The following is a 21,764-nucleotide window of genomic DNA, read 5'->3' as shown; positions in this document are numbered from 1 at the left end:
CTATCAGATCACAGCCCCAGGGATAAGGTACTTCATCATGACTATCAGATCACAGCCCCAGGGATAAGGTACTTCATCCTATCAGATCACAGCCAAGGGCTAAGGTACTTCATCATGACTATCAGATCACAGCCCTAGGGATAAGGTACTTCATCATGACTATCAGATCACAGCCCAAGGGCTAAGGTACTTCATCATGACTATCAGATCACAGCCCCAGGGCTAAGGTACTTCATCCTATCAGATCACAGCCAAGGGCTAAGGTACTTCATCATGACTATCAGATCACAGCCCAAGGGCTAAGGTACTTCATCATGACTATCAGATCACAGCCCTAGGGATAAGGTACTTCATCATGACTATCAGATCACAGCCCAAGGGCTAAGGTACTTCATCATGACTATCAGATCACAGCCCCAGGGCTAAGGTACTTCATCCTATCAGATCACAGCCAAGGGCTAAGGTACTTCATCATGACTATCAGATCACAGCCCAAGGGCTAAGGTACTTCATCATGACTATCAGATTACAGCCCCAGGGCTAAGGTACTTCATCATGACTATCAGATCACAGCCCAAGGGCTAAGGTACTTCATCATGACTATCAGATCACAGCCATAGGGATAAGGTACTTCATCATGACTATCAGATCACAGCCCAAGGGCTAAGGTACTTCATCCTATCAGATCACAGCCAAGGGCTAAGGTACTTCATCCTGACTATCAGATCACAGCCATAGGGATAAGGTACTTCATCATGACTATCAGATCACAGCCCAAGGGCTAAGGTACTTCATCCTATCAGATCACAGCCAAGGGCTAAGGTACTTCATCATGACTATCCGATCACAGCCCCAGGGATAAGGTACTTCATCATGACTATCAGATCACAGCCCCAGGGATAAGGTACTTCATCCTATCAGATCACAGCCCAAGGGCTAAGGTACTTCATCATGACTATCAGATTACAGCCCCAGGGATAAGGTACTTCACCCTGACTATCAGATCACAGCCCCAGGGCTAAGGTACTTCATCATGACTATCAGATCACAGCCCCAGGGCTAAGGTACTTCATCATGACTATCAGATCACAGCCCCAGGGCTAAGGTACTTCATCATGACAATCAGATCACAGCCCCAGGGCTAAGGTACTTCACCCTGACTATCAGTTCTTAGCCCCAGGGCTAAGGTACTTCATCATGACTATCAGATCACAGCCCCAGGGCTAAGGTACTTCATCATGACTATCAGATCACAGCCCTAGGGATAAGGTACTTCATCATGACTATCAGATCACAGCCCAAGGGCTAAGGTACTTCATCATGACTATCAGATCACAGCCCCAGGGCTAAGGTACTTCATCCTATCAGATCACAGCCAAGGGCTAAGGTACTTCATCATGACTATCAGATCACAGCCCAAGGGCTAAGGTACTTCATCATGACTATCAGATTACAGCCCCAGGGCTAAGGTACTTCATCATGACTATCAGATCACAGCCCAAGGGCTAAGGTACTTCATCATGACTATCAGATCACAGCCATAGGGATAAGGTACTTCATCATGACTATCAGATCACAGCCCAAGGGCTAAGGTACTTCATCCTATCAGATCACAGCCAAGGGCTAAGGTACTTCATCCTGACTATCAGATCACAGCCATAGGGATAAGGTACTTCATCATGACTATCAGATCACAGCCCAAGGGCTAAGGTACTTCATCCTATCAGATCACAGCCAAGGGCTAAGGTACTTCATCATGACTATCCGATCACAGCCCCAGGGATAAGGTACTTCATCATGACTATCAGATCACAGCCCCAGGGATAAGGTACTTCATCCTATCAGATCACAGCCCAAGGGCTAAGGTACTTCATCATGACTATCAGATTACAGCCCCAGGGATAAGGTACTTCACCCTGACTATCAGATCACAGCCCCAGGGCTAAGGTACTTCATCATGACTATCAGATCACAGCCCCAGGGCTAAGGTACTTCATCATGACTATCAGATCACAGCCCCAGGGCTAAGGTACTTCATCATGACTATCAGATGACAGCCCCAGGGCTAAGGTACTTCACCCTGACTATCAGTTCTTAGCCCCAGGGCTAAGGTACTTCATCATGACTATCAGATCACAGCCCCAGGGCTAAGGTACTTCATCATGACTATCAGATTACAGCCCCAGGGATAAGGTACTTCATCATGACTATCAGATCACAGCCCTAGGGATAAGGTACTTCATCATGACTATCAGATCACAGCCCCAGGGCTAAGGTACTTCATCCTATCAGATCACAGCCAAGGGCTAAGGTACTTCATCATGACTATCAGATCACAGCCCCAGGGATAAGGTACTTCATCATGACTATCAGATCACAGCCCCAGGGATAAGGTACTTCATCATGACTATCAGATCACAGCCCTAGGGATAAGGTACTTCATCATGACTATCAGATCACAGCCCAAGGGCTAAGGTACTTCATCGTGACTATCAGATCACAGCCCCAGGGCTAAGGTACTTCATCCTATCAGATCACAGCCAAGGGCTAAGGTACTTCATCATGACTATCAGATCACAGCCAAGGGCTAAGGTACTTCATCATGACTATCAGATCACAGCCCCAGGGATAAGGTACTTCATCATGACTATCAGATTACAGCCCCAGGGATAAGGTACTTCATCATGACTATCAGATCACAGCCCGAGGGATAAGGTACTTCATCATGACTATCAGATCACAGCCCCAGGGATAAGGTACTTCATCATGACTATCAGATCACAGCCCCAGGGCTAAGGTACTTCATCCTATCAGATCACAGCCAAGGGCTAAGGTACTTCATCATGACTATCAGATCACAGCCCCAGGGCTAAGGTACTTCATCATGACTATCAGATCACAGCCCTAGGGATAAGGTACTTCATCATGACTATCAGATCACAGCCCAAGGGCTAAGGTACTTCATCATGACTATCAGATCACAGCCCCAGGGCTAAGGTACTTCATCCTATCAGATCACAGCCAAGGGCTAAGGTACTTCATCATGACTATCAGATCACAGCCCAAGGGCTAAGGTACTTCATCATGACTATCAGATTACAGCCCCAGGGCTAAGGTACTTCATCATGACTCTCAGATCACAGCCCAAGGCCTAAGGTACTTCATCATGACTATCAGATCACAGCCATAGGGATAAGGTACTTCATCATGACTATCAGATCACAGCCCAAGGGCTAAGGTACTTCATCCTATCAGATCACAGCCAAGGGCTAAGGTACTTCATCCTATCAGATCACAGCCCAAGGGCTAAGGTACTTCATCATGACTATCAGATCACAGCCCCAGGGCTAAGGTACTTCATCATGACTATCAGATCACAGCCCCAGGGCTAAGGTACTTCATCATGACTATCAGATCACAGCCCCAGGGCTAAGGTACTTCATCATGACTATCAGATCACAGCCCCAGGGATAAGGTACTTCATCATGACTATCAGATCACAGCCCCAGGGATAAGGTACTTCATCATGACTATCAGATCACAGCCCCAGGGCTAAGGTACTTCATCATGACTATCAGATCACAGCCCCAGGGCTAAGGTACTTCATCCTATCAGATCACAGCCAAGGGCTAAGGTACTTCATCATGACTATCAGATCACAGCCCCAGGGCTAAGGTACTTCATCATGACTATCAGATCACAGCCCTAGGGATAAGGTACTTCATCATGACTATCAGATCACAGCCCAAGGGCTAAGGTACTTCATCATGACTATCAGATCACAGCCCCAGGGCTAAGGTACTTCATCCTATCAGATCACAGCCCCAGGGCTAAGGTACTTCATCATGACTATCAGATCACAGCCCAAGGGCTAAGGTACTTCATCATGACTATCAGATTACAGCCCCAGGGCTAAGGTACTTCATCATGACTATCAGATCACAGCCCAAGGGCTAAGGTACTTCATCATGACTATCAGATCACAGCCATAGGGATAAGGTACTTCATCATGACTATCAGATCACAGCCCAAGGGCTAAGGTACTTCATCCTATCAGATCACAGCCAAGGGCTAAGGTACTTCATCATGACTATCCGATCACAGCCCCAGGGATAAGGTACTTCATCATGACTATCAGATCACAGCCCCAGGGATAAGGTACTTCATCCTATCAGATCACAGACCAAGGGCTAATGTACTTCATCATGACTATCAGATTACAGCCCCAGGGATAAGGTACTTCACCCTGACTATCAGATCACAGCCCCAGGGCTAAGGTACTTCATCATGACTATCAGATCACAGCCCCAGGGCTAAGGTACTTCATCATGACTATCAGATCACAGCCCCAGGGCTAAGGTACTTCATCATGACTATCAGATCACAGCCCCAGGGCTAAGGTACTTCACCCTGACTATCAGTTCTTAGCCCCAGGGCTAAGGTACTTCATCATGACTATCAGATCACAGCCCCAGGGCTAAGGTACTTCATCATGACTATCAGATCACAGCCCCAGGGCTAAGGTACTTCATCATGACTATCAGATTACAGCCCCAGGGATAAGGTACTTCATCATGACTATCAGATCACAGCCCTAGGGATAAAGTACTTCATCATGACTATCAGATCACAGCCCAAGGGCTAAGGTACTTCATCATGACTATCAGATCACAGCCCCAGGGCTAAGGTACTTCATCCTATCAGATCACAGCCAAGGGCTAAGGTACTTCATCATGACTATCAGATCACAGCCCCAGGGATAAGGTACTTCATCATGACTATCAGATCACAGCCCCAGGGATAAGGTACTCCATCATGACTATCAGATCACAGCCCTAGGGATAAGGTACTTCATCATGACTATCAGATCACAGCCCAAGGGCTAAGGTACTTCATCATGACTATCAGATCACAGCCCCAGGGCTAAGGTACTTCATCCTATCAGATCACAGCCAAGGGCTAAGGTACTTCATCATGACTATCAGATCACAGCCAAGGGCTAAGGTACTTCATCATGACTATCAGATCACAGCCCCAGGGCTAAGGTACTTCATCATGACTATCAGATCACAGCCAAGGGCTAAGGTACTTCATCATGACTATCAGATCACAGCCCCAGGGATAAGGTACTTCATCATGACTATCAGATTACAGCCCCAGGGATAAGGTACTTCATCATGACTATCAGATCACAGCCCCAGGGATAAGGTACTTCATCCTATCAGATCACAGCCAAGGGCTAAGGTACTTCATCCTGACTATCAGATCACAGCCCAAGGGCTAAGGTACTTCATCATGACTATCAGATCACAGCCCCAGGGCTAAGGTACTTCATCATGACTATCAGATCACAGCCCCAGGGCTAAGGTACTTCATCATGACTATCAGATCACAGCCCCAGGGCTAAGGTACTTCATCATGACTATCAGATTACAGCCCCAGGGATAAGGTACTTCATCATGACTATCAGATCACAGCCCCAGGGCTAAGGTACTTCATCATGACTATCAGATCACAGCCCCAGGGCTAAGGTACTTCATCATGACTATCAGATCACAGCCCCAGGGATAAGGTACTTCATCATGACTATCAGATCACAGCCCCAGGGATAAGGTACTTCATCATGACTATCAGATCACAGCCCCAGGACTAAGGTACTTCATCATGACTATCAGATCACAGCCCCAGGGCTAAGGTACTTCATCCTATCAGATCACAGCCAAGGGCTAAGGTACTTCATCATGACTATCAGATCACAGCCCCAGGGCTAAGGTACTTCATCATGACTATCAGATCACAGCCCAAGGGCTAAGGTACTTCATCCTATCAGATCACAGCCAAGGGCTAAGGTACTTCATCATGACTATCCGATCACAGCCCCAGGGATAAGGTACTTCATCATGACTATCAGATTACAGCCCCAGGGATAAGGTACTTCATCATGACTATCAGATCACAGCCCCAGGGCTAAGGTACTTCATCCTATCAGATCACAGCCAAGGGCTAAGGTACTTCATCATGACTATCAGATCACAGCCCCAGGGCTAAGGTACTTCATCATGACTATCAGATCACAGCCCCAGGGCTAAGGTACTTCATCCTATCAGATCACAGCCAAGGGCTAAGGTACTTCATTATGACTATCAGATTACAGCCCCAGGGCTAAGGTACTTCATCATGACTATCAGATCACAGCCCAAGGGCTAAGGTACTTCATCATGACTATCAGATCACAGCCCCAGGGCTAAGGTACTTCATCCTATCAGATCACAGCCAAGGGCTAAGGTACTTCATCATGACTATCAGATCACAGCCCAAGGGCTAAGGTACTTCATCATGACTATCAGATTACAGCCCCAGGGCTAAGGTACTTCATCATGACTATCAGATCACAGCCCAAGGGCTAAGGTACTTCATCATGACTATCAGATCACAGCCATAGGGATAAGGTACTTCATCATGACTATCAGATCACAGCCCAAGGGCTAAGGTACTTCATCCTATCAGATCACAGCCAAGGGCTAAGGTACTTCATCATGACTATCCGATCACAGCCCCAGGGATAAGGTACTTCATCATGACTATCAGATCACAGCCCCAGGGATAAGGTACTTCATCCTATCAGATCACAGACCAAGGGCTAATGTACTTCATCATGACTATCAGATTACAGCCCCAGGGATAAGGTACTTCACCCTGACTATCAGATCACAGCCCCAGGGCTAAGGTACTTCATCATGACTATCAGATCACAGCCCCAGGGCTAAGGTACTTCATCATGACTATCAGATCACAGCCCCAGGGCTAAGGTACTTCATCATGACTATCAGATCACAGCCCCAGGGCTAAGGTACTTCACCCTGACTATCAGTTCTTAGCCCCAGGGCTAAGGTACTTCATCATGACTATCAGATCACAGCCCCAGGGCTAAGGTACTTCATCATGACTATCAGATCACAGCCCCAGGGCTAAGGTACTTCATCATGACTATCAGATTACAGCCCCAAGGATAAGGTACTTCATCATGACTATCAGATCACAGCCCTAGGGATAAGGTACTTCATCATGACTATCAGATCACAGCCCAAGGGCTAAGGTACTTCATTATGACTATCAGATCACAGCCCCAGGGCTAAGGTACTTCATCCTATCAGATCACAGCCAAGGGCTAAGGTACTTCATCATGACTATCAGATCACAGCCCCAGGGATAAGGTACTTCATCATGACTATCAGATCACAGCCCCAGGGCTAAGGTACTTCATCCTATCAGATCACAGCCAAGGGCTAAGGTACTTCATCATGACTATCAGATTACAGCCCCAGGGCTAAGGTACTTCATCATGACTATCAGATCACAGCCCAAGGGCTAAGGTACTTCATCATGACTATCAGATCACAGCCATAGGGATAAGGTACTTCATCATGACTATCAGATCACAGCCCAAGGGCTAAGGTACTTCATCCTATCAGATCACAGCCAAGGGCTAAGGTACTTCATCATGACTATCCGATCACAGCCCCAGGGATAAGGTACTTCATCATGACTATCAGATCACAGCCCCAGGGATAAGGTACTTCATCCTATCAGATCACAGACCAAGGGCTAATGTACTTCATCATGACTATCAGATTACAGCCCCAGGGATAAGGTACTTCACCCTGACTATCAGATCACAGCCCCAGGGCTAAGGTACTTCATCATGACTATCAGATCACAGCCCCAGGGCTAAGGTACTTCATCATGACTATCAGATCACAGCCCCAGGGCTAAGGTACTTCATCATGACTATCAGATCACAGCCCCAGGGCTAAGGTACTTCACCCTGACTATCAGTTCTTAGCCCCAGGGCTAAGGTACTTCATCATGACTATCAGATCACAGCCCCAGGGCTAAGGTACTTCATCATGACTATCAGATCACAGCCCCAGGGCTAAGGTACTTCATCATGACTATCAGATTACAGCCCCAAGGATAAGGTACTTCATCATGACTATCAGATCACAGCCCTAGGGATAAGGTACTTCATCATGACTATCAGATCACAGCCCAAGGGCTAAGGTACTTCATCATGACTATCAGATCACAGCCCCAGGGCTAAGGTACTTCATCCTATCAGATCACAGCCAAGGGCTAAGGTACTTCATCATGACTATCAGATCACAGCCCCAGGGATAAGGTACTTCATCATGACTATCAGATCACAGCCCCAGGGATAAGGTACTTCATCATGACTATCAGATCACAGCCCTAGGGATAAGGTACTTCATCATGACTATCAGATCACAGCCCAAGGGCTAAGGTACTTCATCATGACTATCAGATCACAGCCCCAGGGCTAAGGTACTTCATCCTATCAGATCACAGCCAAGGGCTAAGGTACTTCATCATGACTATCAGATCACAGCCAAGGGCTAAGGTACTTCATCATGACTATCAGATCACAGCCCCAGGGATAAGGTACTTCATCATGACTATCAGATTACAGCCCCAGGGATAAGGTACTTCATCATGACTATCAGATCACAGCCCCAGGGATAAGGTACTTCATCCTATCAGATCACAGCCAAGGGCTAAGGTACTTCATCCTGACTATCAGATCACAGCCCAAGTGCTAAGGTACTTCATCATGACTATCAGATCACAGCCCCAGGGCTAAGGTACTTCATCATGACTATCAGATCACAGCCAAGGGCTAAGGTACTTCATCATGACTATCAGATCACAGCCCCAGGGATAAGGTACTTCATCATGACTATCAGATTACAGCCCCAGGGATAAGGTACTTCATCATGACTATCAGATCACAGCCCCAGGGATAAGGTACTTCATCCTATCAGATCACAGCCAAGGGCTAAGGTACTTCATCCTGACTATCAGATCACAGCCCAAGGGCTAAGGTACTTCATCATGACTATCAGATCACAGCCCCAGGGCTAAGGTACTTCATCATGACTATCAGATCACAGCCCCAGGGCTAAGGTACTTCATCATGACTATCAGATCACAGCCCCAGGGCTAAGGTACTTCATCATGACTATCAGATTACAGCCCCAGGGATAAGGTACTTCATCATGACTATCAGATCACAGCCACAGGGCTAAGGTACTTCATCATGACTATCAGATCACAGCCCCAGGGCTAAGGTACTTCATCATGACTATCAGATCACAGCCCCAGGGATAAGGTACTTCATCATGACTATCAGATCACAGCCCCAGGGATAAGGTACTTCATCATGACTATCAGATCACAGCCCCAGGGCTAAGGTACTTCATCATGACTATCAGATCACAGCCCCAGGGATAAGGTACTTCATCATGACTATCAGATCACAGCCCCAGGGATAAGGTACTTCATCATGACTATCAGATCACAGCCCCAGGGCTAAGGTACTTCATCATGACTATCAGATCACAGCCCCAGGGCTAAGGTACTTCATCCTATCAGATCACAGCCAAGGGCTAAGGTACTTCATCATGACTATCAGATCACAGCCCCAGGGCTAAGGTACTTCATCATGACTATCAGATCACAGCCCTAGGGATAAGGTACTTCATCATGACTATCAGATCACAGCCCAAGGGCTAAGGTACTTCATCATGACTATCAGATCACAGCCCCAGGGCTAAGGTACTTCATCCTATCAGATCACAGCCAAGGGCTAAGGTACTTCATCATGACTATCAGATCACAGCCCAAGGGCTAAGGTACTTCATCATGACTATCAGATTACAGCCCCAGGGCTAAGGTACTTCATCATGACTATCAGATCACAGCCCAAGGGCTAAGGTACTTCATCATGACTATCAGATCACAGCCATAGGGATAAGGTACTTCATCATGACTATCAGATCACAGCCCAAGGGCTAAGGTACTTCATCCTATCAGATCACAGCCAAGGGCTAAGGTACTTCATCATGACTATCCGATCACAGCCCCAGGGATAAGGTACTTCATCATGACTATCAGATCACAGCCCCAGGGATAAGGTACTTCATCCTATCAGATCACAGACCAAGGGCTAATGTACTTCATCATGACTATCAGATTACAGCCCCAGGGATAAGGTACTTCACCCTGACTATCAGATCACAGCCCCAGGGCTAAGGTACTTCATCATGACTATCAGATCACAGCCCCAGGGCTAAGGTACTTCATCATGACTATCAGATCACAGCCCCAGGGCTAAGGTACTTCATCATGACTATCAGATCACAGCCCCAGGGCTAAGGTACTTCACCCTGACTATCAGTTCTTAGCCCCAGGGCTAAGGTACTTCATCATTACTATCAGATCACAGCCCCAGGGCTAAGGTACTTCATCATGACTATCAGATCACAGCCCCAGGGCTAAGGTACTTCATCATGACTATCAGATTACAGCCCCAGGGATAAGGTACTTCATCATGACTATCAGATCACAGCCCTAGGGATAAGGTACTTCATCATGACTATCAGATCACAGCCCAAGGGCTAAGGTACTTCATCATGACTATCAGATCACAGCCCCAGGGCTAAGGTACTTCATCCTATCAGATCACAGCCAAGGGCTAAGGTACTTCATCATGACTATCAGATCACAGCCCCAGGGATAAGGTACTTCATCATGACTATCAGATCACAGCCCCAGGGATAAGGTACTTCATCATGACTATCAGATCACAGCCGTAGGGATAAGGTACTTCATCATGACTATCAGATCACAGCCCAAGGGCTAAGGTACTTCATAATGACTATCAGATCACAGCCCCAGGGCTAAGGTACTTCATCCTATCAGATCACAGCCAAGGGCTAAGGTACTTCATCATGACTATCAGATCACAGCCAAGGGCTAAGGTACTTCATCATGACTATCAGATCACAGCCCCAGGGATAAGGTACTTCATCATGACTATCAGATTACAGCCCCAGGGATAAGGTACTTCATCATGACTATCAGATCACAGCCCCAGGGATAAGGTACTTCATCCTATCAGATCACAGCCAAGGGCTAAGGTACTTCATCCTGACTATCAGATCACAGCCCAAGGGCTAAGGTACTTCATCATGACTATCAGATCACAGCCCCAGGGCTAAGGTACTTCATCATGACTATCAGATCACAGCCCCAGGGCTAAGGTACTTCATCATGACTATCAGATCACAGCCCCAGGGATAAGGTACTTCATCATGACTATCAGATTACAGCCCCAGGGATAAGGTACTTCATCATGACTATCAGATCACAGCCCCAGGGCTAAGGTACTTCATCATGACTATCAGATCACAGCCCCAGGGCTAAGGTACTTCATCATGACTATCAGATCACAGCCCCAGGGATAAGGTACTTCATCATGACTATCAGATCACAGCCCCAGGGATAAGGTACTTCATCATGACTATCAGATCACAGCCCAGGGCTAAGGTACTTCATCATGACTATCAGATCACAGCCCAAGGGCTAAGGTACTTCATCATGACTATCAGATCACAGCCCCAGGGCTAAGGTACTTCATCCTATCAGCTCACAGCCAAGGGCTAAGGTACTTCATCATGACTATCAGATCACAGCCCCAGGGCTAAGGTACTTCATCATGACTATCAGATCACAGCCCTAGGGATAAGGTACTTCATCATGACTATCAGATCACAGCCCAAGGGCTAAGGTACTTCATCATGACTATCAGATCACAGCCCCAGGGCTAAGGTACTTCATCCTATCAGATCACAGCCAAGGGCTAAGGTACTTCATTATGACTATCAGATTACAGCCCCAGGGCTAAGGTACTTCATCATGACTATCAGATCACAGCCCAAGGGCTAAGGTACTTCATCATGACTATCAGATCACAGCCATAGGGATAAGGTACTTCATCATGACTATCAGATCACAGCCCCAGGGATAAGGTACTTCATCATGACTATCAGATCACAGCCCCAGGGCTAAGGTACTTCATCATGACTATCAGATCACAGCCCCAGGGATAAGGTACTTCATCATGACTATCAGATCACAGCCCCAGGGATAAGGTACTTCATCATGACTATCAGATCACAGCCCCAGGGCTAAGGTACTTCATCATGACTATCAGATCACAGCCCCAGGGCTAAGGTACTTCATCCTATCAGATCACAGCCAAGGGCTAAGGTACTTCATCATGACTATCAGATCACAGCCCCAGGGCTAAGGTACTTCATCATGACTATCAGATCACAGCCCTAGGGATAAGGTACTTCATCATGACTATCAGATCACAGCCCAAGGGCTAAGGTACTTCATCATGACTATCAGATCACAGCCCCAGGGCTAAGGTACTTCATCCTATCAGATCACAGCCAAGGGCTAAGGTACTTCATCATGACTATCAGATCACAGCCCAAGGGCTAAGGTACTTCATCATGACTATCAGATTACAGCCCCAGGGCTAAGGTACTTCATCATGACTATCAGATCACAGCCCAAGGGCTAAGGTACTTCATCATGACTATCAGATCACAGCCATAGGGATAAGGTACTTCATCATGACTATCAGATCACAGCCCAAGGGCTAAGGTACTTCATCCTATCAGATCACAGCCAAGGGCTAAGGTACTTCATCATGACTATCCGATCACAGCCCCAGGGATAAGGTACTTCATCATGACTATCAGATCACAGCCCCAGGGATAAGGTACTTCATCCTATCAGATCACAGACCAAGGGCTAATGTACTTCATCATGACTATCAGATTACAGCCCCAGGGATAAGGTACTTCACCCTGACTATCAGATCACAGCCCCAGGGCTAAGGTACTTCATCATGACTATCAGATCACAGCCCCAGGGCTAAGGTACTTCATCATGACTATCAGATCACAGCCCCAGGGCTAAGGTACTTCATCATGACTATCAGATCACAGCCCCAGGGCTAAGGTACTTCACCCTGACTATCAGTTCTTAGCCCCAGGGCTAAGGTACTTCATCATTACTATCAGATCACAGCCCCAGGGCTAAGGTACTTCATCATGACTATCAGATCACAGCCCCAGGGCTAAGGTACTTCATCATGACTATCAGATTACAGCCCCAGGGATAAGGTACTTCATCATGACTATCAGATCACAGCCCTAGGGATAAGGTACTTCATCATGACTATCAGATCACAGCCCAAGGGCTAAGGTACTTCATCATGACTATCAGATCACAGCCCCAGGGCTAAGGTACTTCATCCTATCAGATCACAGCCAAGGGCTAAGGTACTTCATCATGACTATCAGATCACAGCCCCAGGGATAAGGTACTTCATCATGACTATCAGATCACAGCCCCAGGGATAAGGTACTTCATCATGACTATCAGATCACAGCCGTAGGGATAAGGTACTTCATCATGACTATCAGATCACAGCCCAAGGGCTAAGGTACTTCATAATGACTATCAGATCACAGCCCCAGGGCTAAGGTACTTCATCCTATCAGATCACAGCCAAGGGCTAAGGTACTTCATCATGACTATCAGATCACAGCCAAGGGCTAAGGTACTTCATCATGACTATCAGATCACAGCCCCAGGGATAAGGTACTTCATCATGACTATCAGATTACAGCCCCAGGGATAAGGTACTTCATCATGACTATCAGATCACAGCCCCAGGGATAAGGTACTTCATCCTATCAGATCACAGCCAAGGGCTAAGGTACTTCATCCTGACTATCAGATCACAGCCCAAGGGCTAAGGTACTTCATCATGACTATCAGATCACAGCCCCAGGGCTAAGGTACTTCATCATGACTATCAGATCACAGCCCCAGGGCTAAGGTACTTCATCATGACTATCAGATCACAGCCCCAGGGATAAGGTACTTCATCATGACTATCAGATTACAGCCCCAGGGATAAGGTACTTCATCATGACTATCAGATCACAGCCCCAGGGCTAAGGTACTTCATCATGACTATCAGATCACAGCCCCAGGGCTAAGGTACTTCATCATGACTATCAGATCACAGCCCCAGGGATAAGGTACTTCATCATGACTATCAGATCACAGCCCCAGGGATAAGGTACTTCATCATGACTATCAGATCACAGCCCAGGGCTAAGGTACTTCATCATGACTATCAGATCACAGCCCAAGGGCTAAGGTACTTCATCATGACTATCAGATCACAGCCCCAGGGCTAAGGTACTTCATCCTATCAGCTCACAGCCAAGGGCTAAGGTACTTCATCATGACTATCAGATCACAGCCCCAGGGCTAAGGTACTTCATCATGACTATCAGATCACAGCCCTAGGGATAAGGTACTTCATCATGACTATCAGATCACAGCCCAAGGGCTAAGGTACTTCATCATGACTATCAGATCACAGCCCCAGGGCTAAGGTACTTCATCCTATCAGATCACAGCCAAGGGCTAAGGTACTTCATTATGACTATCAGATTACAGCCCCAGGGCTAAGGTACTTCATCATGACTATCAGATCACAGCCCAAGGGCTAAGGTACTTCATCATGACTATCAGATCACAGCCATAGGGATAAGGTACTTCATCATGACTATCAGATCACAGCCCAAGGGCTAAGGTACTTCATCCTATCAGATCACAGCCAAGGGCTAAGGTACTTCATCATGACTATCCGATCACAGCCCCAGGGATAAGGTACTTCATCATGACTATCAGATCACAGCCCCAGGGATACGGTACTTCATCCTATCAGATCACAGCCCAAGGGCTAAGGTACTTCATCATGACTATCAGATTACAGCCCCAGGGATAAGGTACTTCACCCTGACTATCAGATCACAGCCCCAGGGCTAAGGTACTTCATCATGACTATCAGATCACAGCCCCAGGGCTAAGGTACTTCATCATGACTATCAGATCACAGCCCCAGGGCTAAGGTACTTCATCATGACTATCAGATCACAGCCCAGGGCTAAGGTACTTCATCATGACTATCAGATCACAGCCCAAGGGCTAAGGTACTTCATCATGACTATCAGATCACAGCCCCAGGGCTAAGGTACTTCATCCTATCAGCTCACAGCCAAGGGCTAAGGTACTTCATCATGACTATCAGATCACAGCCCCAGGGCTAAGGTACTTCATCATGACTATCAGATCACAGCCCTAGGGATAAGGTACTTCATCATGACTATCAGATCACAGCCCAAGGGCTAAGGTACTTCATCATGACTATCAGATCACAGCCCCAGGGCTAAGGTACTTCATCCTATCAGATCACAGCCAAGGGCTAAGGTACTTCATTATGACTATCAGATTACAGCCCCAGGGCTAAGGTACTTCATCATGACTATCAGATCACAGCCCAAGGGCTAAGGTACTTCATCATGACTATCAGATCACAGCCATAGGGATAAGGTACTTCATCATGACTATCAGATCACAGCCCAAGGGCTAAGGTACTTCATCCTATCAGATCACAGCCAAGGGCTAAGGTACTTCATCATGACTATCCGATCACAGCCCCAGGGATAAGGTACTTCATCATGACTATCAGATCACAGCCCCAGGGATAAGGTACTTCATCCTATCAGATCACAGCCCAAGGGCTAAGGTACTTCATCATGACTATCAGATTACAGCCCCAGGGATAAGGTACTTCACCCTGACTATCAGATCACAGCCCCAGGGCTAAGGTACTTCATCATGACTATCAGATCACAGCCCCAGGGCTAAGGTACTTCATCATGACTATCAGATCACAGCCCCAGGGCTAAGGTACTTCATCATGACTATCAGATTACAGCCCCAGGGATAAGGTACTTCATCATGACTATCAGATCACAGCCCTAGGGATAAGGTACTTCATCATGACTATCAGATCACAGCCCAAGGGCTAAGGTACTTCATCATGACTATCAGATCACAGCCCCAGGGCTAAGGTACTTCATCCTATCAGATCACAGCCAAGGGCTAAGGTACTTCATCATGACTATCAGATCACAGCCCCAGGGATAAGGTACTTCATCATGACTATCAGATCACAGCCCCAGGGATAAGGTACTTCATCATGACTATCAGATCACAGCCCTAGGGATAAGGTACTTCATCATGACTATCAGATCACAGCCCAAGGGCTAAGGTACTTCATCATGACTATCAGATCACAGCCCCAGGGCTAAGGTACTTCATCCTATCAGATCACAGCCAAGGGCTAAGGTACTTCATCATGACTATCAGATCACAGCCAAGGGCTAAGGTACTTCATCATGACTATCAGATCACAGCCCCAGGGATAAGGTACTTCATCATGACTATCAGATCACAGCCCCAGGGCTAAGGTACTTCATCATGACTATCAGATCACAGCCCCAGGGCTAAGGTACTTCATCATGACTATCAGATTACAGCCCCAGGGATAAGGTACTTCATCATGACTATCAGATCACAGCCCCAGGGCTAAGGTACTTCATCATGACTATCAGATCACAGCCCCAGGGCTAAGGTACTTCATCATGACTATCAGATCACAGCCCCAGGGATAAGGTACTTCATCATGACTATCAGATCACAGCCCCAGGGATAAGGTACTTCATCATGACTATCAGATCACAGCCCCAGGGCTAAGGTACTTCATCATGACTATCATATCACAGCCCTAGGGATAAGGTACTTCATCATGACTATCAGATCACAGCCCAAGGGCTAAGGTACTTCATCATGACTATCAGATCACAGCCCCAGGGCTAAGGTACTTCATCCTATCAGATCACAGCCAAGGGCTAAGGTACTTCATCATGACTATCAGATCACAGCCCAAGGGCTAAGGTACTTCATCATGACTATCAGATTACAGCCCCATGGCTAAGGTACTTCATCATGACTATCAGATCACAGCCATAGGGATAAGGTACTTCATCATGACTATCAGATCACAGCCCAAGGGCTAAGGTACTTCATCCTATCAGATCACAGCCAAGGGCTAAGGTACTTCATCATGACTATCAGATCACAGCCCCAGGGATAAGGTACTTCATCATGACTATCAGATCACAGCCCCAGGGATAAGGTACTTCATCATGACTATCAGATCACAGCCCTAGGGATAAGGTACTTCATCATGACTATCAGATCACAGCCCAAGGGCTAAGGTACTTCATCATGACTATCAGATCACAGCCCCAGGGCTAAGGTACTTCATCCTATCAGATCACAGCCAAGGGCTAAGGTACTTCATCATGACTATCAGATCACAGCCAAGGGCTAAGGTACTTCATCATGACTATCAGATCACAGCCCCAGGGATAAGGTACTTCATCATGACTATCAGATCACAGCCCCAGGGCTAAGGTACTTCATCATGACTATCAGATCACAGCCCCAGGGCTAAGGTACTTCATCATGACTATCAGATTACAGCCCCAGGGATAAGGTACTTCATCATGACTATCAGATCACAGCCCCAGGGCTAAGGTACTTCATCATGACTATCAGATCACAGCCCCAGGGCTAAGGTACTTCATCATGACTATCAGATCACAGCCCCAGGGCTAAGGTACTTCATCCTATCAGATCACAGCCAAGGGCTAAGGTACTTCATTATGACTATCAGATTACAGCCCCAGGGCTAAGGTACTTCATCATGACTATCAGATCACAGCCCAAGGGCTAAGGTACTTCATCATGACTATCAGATCACAGCCATAGGGATAAGGTACTTCATCATGACTATCAGATCACAGCCCAAGGGCTAAGGTACTTCATCCTATCAGATCACAGCCAAGGGCTAAGGTACTTCATCATGACTATCCGATCACAGCCCCAGGGATAAGGTACTTCATCATGACTATCAGATCACAGCCCCAGGGATAAGGTACTTCATCCTATCAGATCACAGCCCAAGGGCTAAGGTACTTCATCATGACTATCAGATTACAGCCCCAGGGATAAGGTACTTCACCCTGACTATCAGATCACAGCCCCAGGGCTAAGGTACTTCATCATGACTATCAGATCACAGCCCCAGGGCTAAGGTACTTCATCATGACTATCAGATCACAGCCCCAGGGCTAAGGTACTTCATCATGACTATCAGATCACAGCCCCAGGGCTAAGGTACTTCATCATGACTATCAGATCACAGTCCCAGGGCTAAGGTACTTCATCATGACTATCAGATTACAGCCCCAGGGATAAGGTACTTCATCATGACTATCAGATCACAGCCCTAGGGATAAGGTACTTCATCATGACTATCAGATCACAGCCCAAGGGCTAAGGTACTTCATCATGACTATCAGATCACAGCCCCAGGGCTAAGGTACTTCATCCTATCAGATCACAGCCAAGGGCTAAGGTACTTCATCATGACTATCAGATCACAGCCCCAGGGATAAGGTACTTCATCATGACTATCAGATCACAGCCCCAGGGATAAGGTACTTCATCATGACTATCAGATCACAGCCCTAGGGATAAGGTACTTCATCATGACTATCAGATCACAGCCCAAGGGCTAAGGTACTTCATCATGACTATCAGATCACAGCCCCAGGGCTAAGGTACTTCATCCTATCAGATCACAGCCAAGGGCTAAGGTACTTCATCATGACTATCAGATCACAGCCAAGGGCTAAGGTACTTCATCATGACTATCAGATCACAGCCCCAGGGATAAGGTACTTCATCATGACTATCAGATCACAGCCCCAGGGCTAAGGTACTTCATCATGACTATCAGATCACAGCCCCAGGGCTAAGGTACTTCATCATGACTATCAGATTACAGCCCCAGGGATAAGGTACTTCATCATGACTATCAGATCACAGCCCCAGGGCTAAGGTACTTCATCATGACTATCAGATCACAGCCCCAGGGCTAAGGTACTTCATCATGACTATCAGATCACAGCCCCAGGGATAAGGTACTTCATCATGACTATCAGATCACAGCCCCAGGGATAAGGTACTTCGTCATGACTATCAGATCACAGCCCCAGGGCTAAGGTACTTCATCCTATCAGATCACAGCCAAGGGCTAAGGTACTTCATCATGACTATCAGATCACAGCCCAAGGGCTAAGGTACTTCATCATGACTATCAGATTACAGCCCCATGGCTAAGGTACTTCATCATGACTATCAGATCACAGCCATAGGGATAAGGTACTTCATCATGACTATCAGATCACAGCCCAAGGGCTAAGGTACTTCATCCTATCAGATCACAGCCAAGGGCTAAGGTACTTCATCATGACTATCCGATCACAGCCCAAGGGATAAGGTACTTCATCATGACTATCAGATCACAGCCCCAGGGATAAGGTACTTCATCATGACTATCAGATCACAGCCCCAGGGCTAAGGTACTTCACCCTGACTATCAGTTCTTAGCCCCAGGGCTAAGGTACTTCATCATGACTATCAGATCACAGCCCCAGGGCTAAGGTACTTCATCATGACTATCAGATCACAGCCCCAGGGCTAAGGTACTTCATCATGACTATCAGATTACAGCCCCAGGGATAAGGTACTTCATCATGACTATCAGATCACAGCCCCAGGGCTAAGGTACTTCATCCTATCAGATCACAGCCAAGGGCTAAGGTACTTCATCCTATCAGATCACAGCCCCAGGGCTAAGGTACTTCATCATGACTATCAGATCACAGCCCCAGGGCTAAGGTACTTCATCATGACTATCAGATCACAGCCCCAGGGCTAAGGTACTTCATCCTATCAGATCACAGCCAAGGGCTAAGGTACTTCATCCTATCAAATCACAGCCAAGGGCTAAGGTATTTCATCATGACTATCAGATCACAGCCCCAGGGATAAGGTACTTCATCATGACTATCAGATCACAGCCCCAGGGATAAGGTACTTCATCATGACTATCAGATCACAGCCCTAGGGATAAGGTACTTCATCATGACTATCAGATCACAGCCCAAGGGCTAAGGTACTTCATCATGACTATCAGATCACAGCCCAAGGGCTAAGGTACTTCATCCTATCAGATCACAGCCAAGGGCTAAGGTACTTCATCATGACTATCAGATCACAGCCAAGGGCTAAGGTACTTCATCATGACTATCAGATCACAGCCCCAGGGATAAGGTACTTCATCATGACTATCAGATTACAGCCCCAGGGATAAGGTACTTCATCATGACTATCAGATCACAGCCCCAGGGATAAGGTACTTCATCCTATCAGATCACAGCCAAGGGCTAAGGTACTTCATCATGACTATCAGATCACAGCCCCAGGGCTAAGGTACTTCATCATGACTATCAGATTACAGCCCCAGGGATAAGGTACTTCATCATGACTATCAGATCACAGCCCCAGGGATAAGGTACTTCATCATGACTATCAGATCACAGCCCCAGCCCCCAGGGCTAAGGTACTTCATCATGACTATCAGATTACAGCCCCAGGGCTAAGGTACTCCATCCTATCAGATTACAGCCCCAGGGCTAAGGTACTTTATCATGACTATCAGATTACAGCCCCAGGGCTAAGGTACTCCATCCTATCAGATTACAGCCCCAGGGCTAAGGTACTTCATCATAACTATAAGATTACAGCCCCAGGGCTAAGGTACTTCATCATAACTATAAGATTACAGCCCCAGGGCTAAGGTACTTCATCATGACTATCAGATTACAGCCCCAGGGCTAAGGTACTTCATCCTGACTATCAGATAACAGCCCCAGGGCTAAGGTACTTTGTCCTGACTATCAGATTACAGCCCCAGGGCTAAAGTACTTTGTCCTGACTATCAGATTACAGCCCCAGGGCTAAAGTACTTTGTCCTGACTATCAGATTACAGCCCCAGGGATAAGGTACTTTGTCCTGACTATCAGATTACAGCCCCAGGGATAAGGTACTTCATCCTGACTATCAGATCACAGTGACTGTCACGGTAAAAGGAACGCCATGAAAATACAAAGCACTCGACAGGCTGCATTTTCTAAAACAAGACATCTGAACCTCAACATCCTCCAGTTTTTTTTTTTTATGAGTTTTCCATCAGCAGGTATTGGAAATGGATTTGCTGTATGGTATTTGATAAGAACATAGTCTCATGTTTCAGTAATGTCAAAACGGTATGTCCTCATTGATGTCAAGAACAGCCTATACTTGTAGATATAGAAAAGAAGAGAGGCACACGCACGCACGCGCGCGCATGCACACACAGATACACAGATACACAGAAAGGGAGAGAGTCGGAGAGGAATAGCGACACCTAGCCGTAAGGCCCCAGTCAACAAACTCAGTCCAGGAGCCTTTTTCAGTCCACCAGAGAGAGAGCAGACATCACTCTGCCCACACAAACACTGTCACTTTGAGGTTGTCTCGAGGGTGTGTCTGGCTGGCACTGGGCTAGGAGAACATGAGACATTGATAAAAGAGAAGGATGAGTGAAGACAGAGAAGGGAAGAAGAGAGAGAGAGAGGAGATAGAAAGGGAGAGGAGAGAGATGAGGAGAGAGAGGAGAGAGAGAGAGAGAGAGAGAGAGAGAGAAGAGAGAGAGAGAGAGAGGAGAGAGAGAGAGAGAGAGAGAGAGAGAGAGAGAGAGGAGAGAGAGGAGAGAGAGAGAGAGAGAGAGAGAGAGACACTGCGCACCTGAGTAAGAGCTCCTCATTTCCCCCCGGAATGCTGCCACTGCTGCTTCTGCTCCTGGCCGGCTCTGCCCTGACCAGCCTGGGACCTCGCCCGGGCCCGAGTGTCTGGTTTGGTCGCACTGCGCTCTGATTCGGTCGAGGAGCTGGGAGAGCTCCATCCCTGTGCCATCCTCCTCCTCTCCCGCCGATGGTGCTGTGTC

General features: G+C 47.1%; 1 protein-coding gene across 1 annotated transcript in view; it reads right to left on the bottom strand.

Annotated features, from left to right (window-relative positions):
• Positions 1-21,764, bottom strand: part of LOC311231723 (keratin-like protein KRT222) — an 89,743-nt gene that overhangs the window by 26,551 nt on the left and 41,428 nt on the right. Inside the window, 3 exon segments of the mRNA XM_084318348.1 lie at positions 21,566-21,580; positions 21,584-21,585; positions 21,587-21,761. Coding sequence (XP_084174474.1) covers positions 21,566-21,580; positions 21,584-21,585; positions 21,587-21,761 — 192 coding nt within the window.

Source organism: Notolepis coatsorum (assembly GCF_963971535.1).
Source record: "Notolepis coatsorum genome assembly, chromosome: 7".
Lineage (NCBI taxonomy): Eukaryota > Metazoa > Chordata > Actinopteri > Aulopiformes > Paralepididae > Notolepis > Notolepis coatsorum.
Note: the sequence above shows the minus strand (reverse complement) of the source record. Positions and strands in the feature narration are given on the sequence as shown.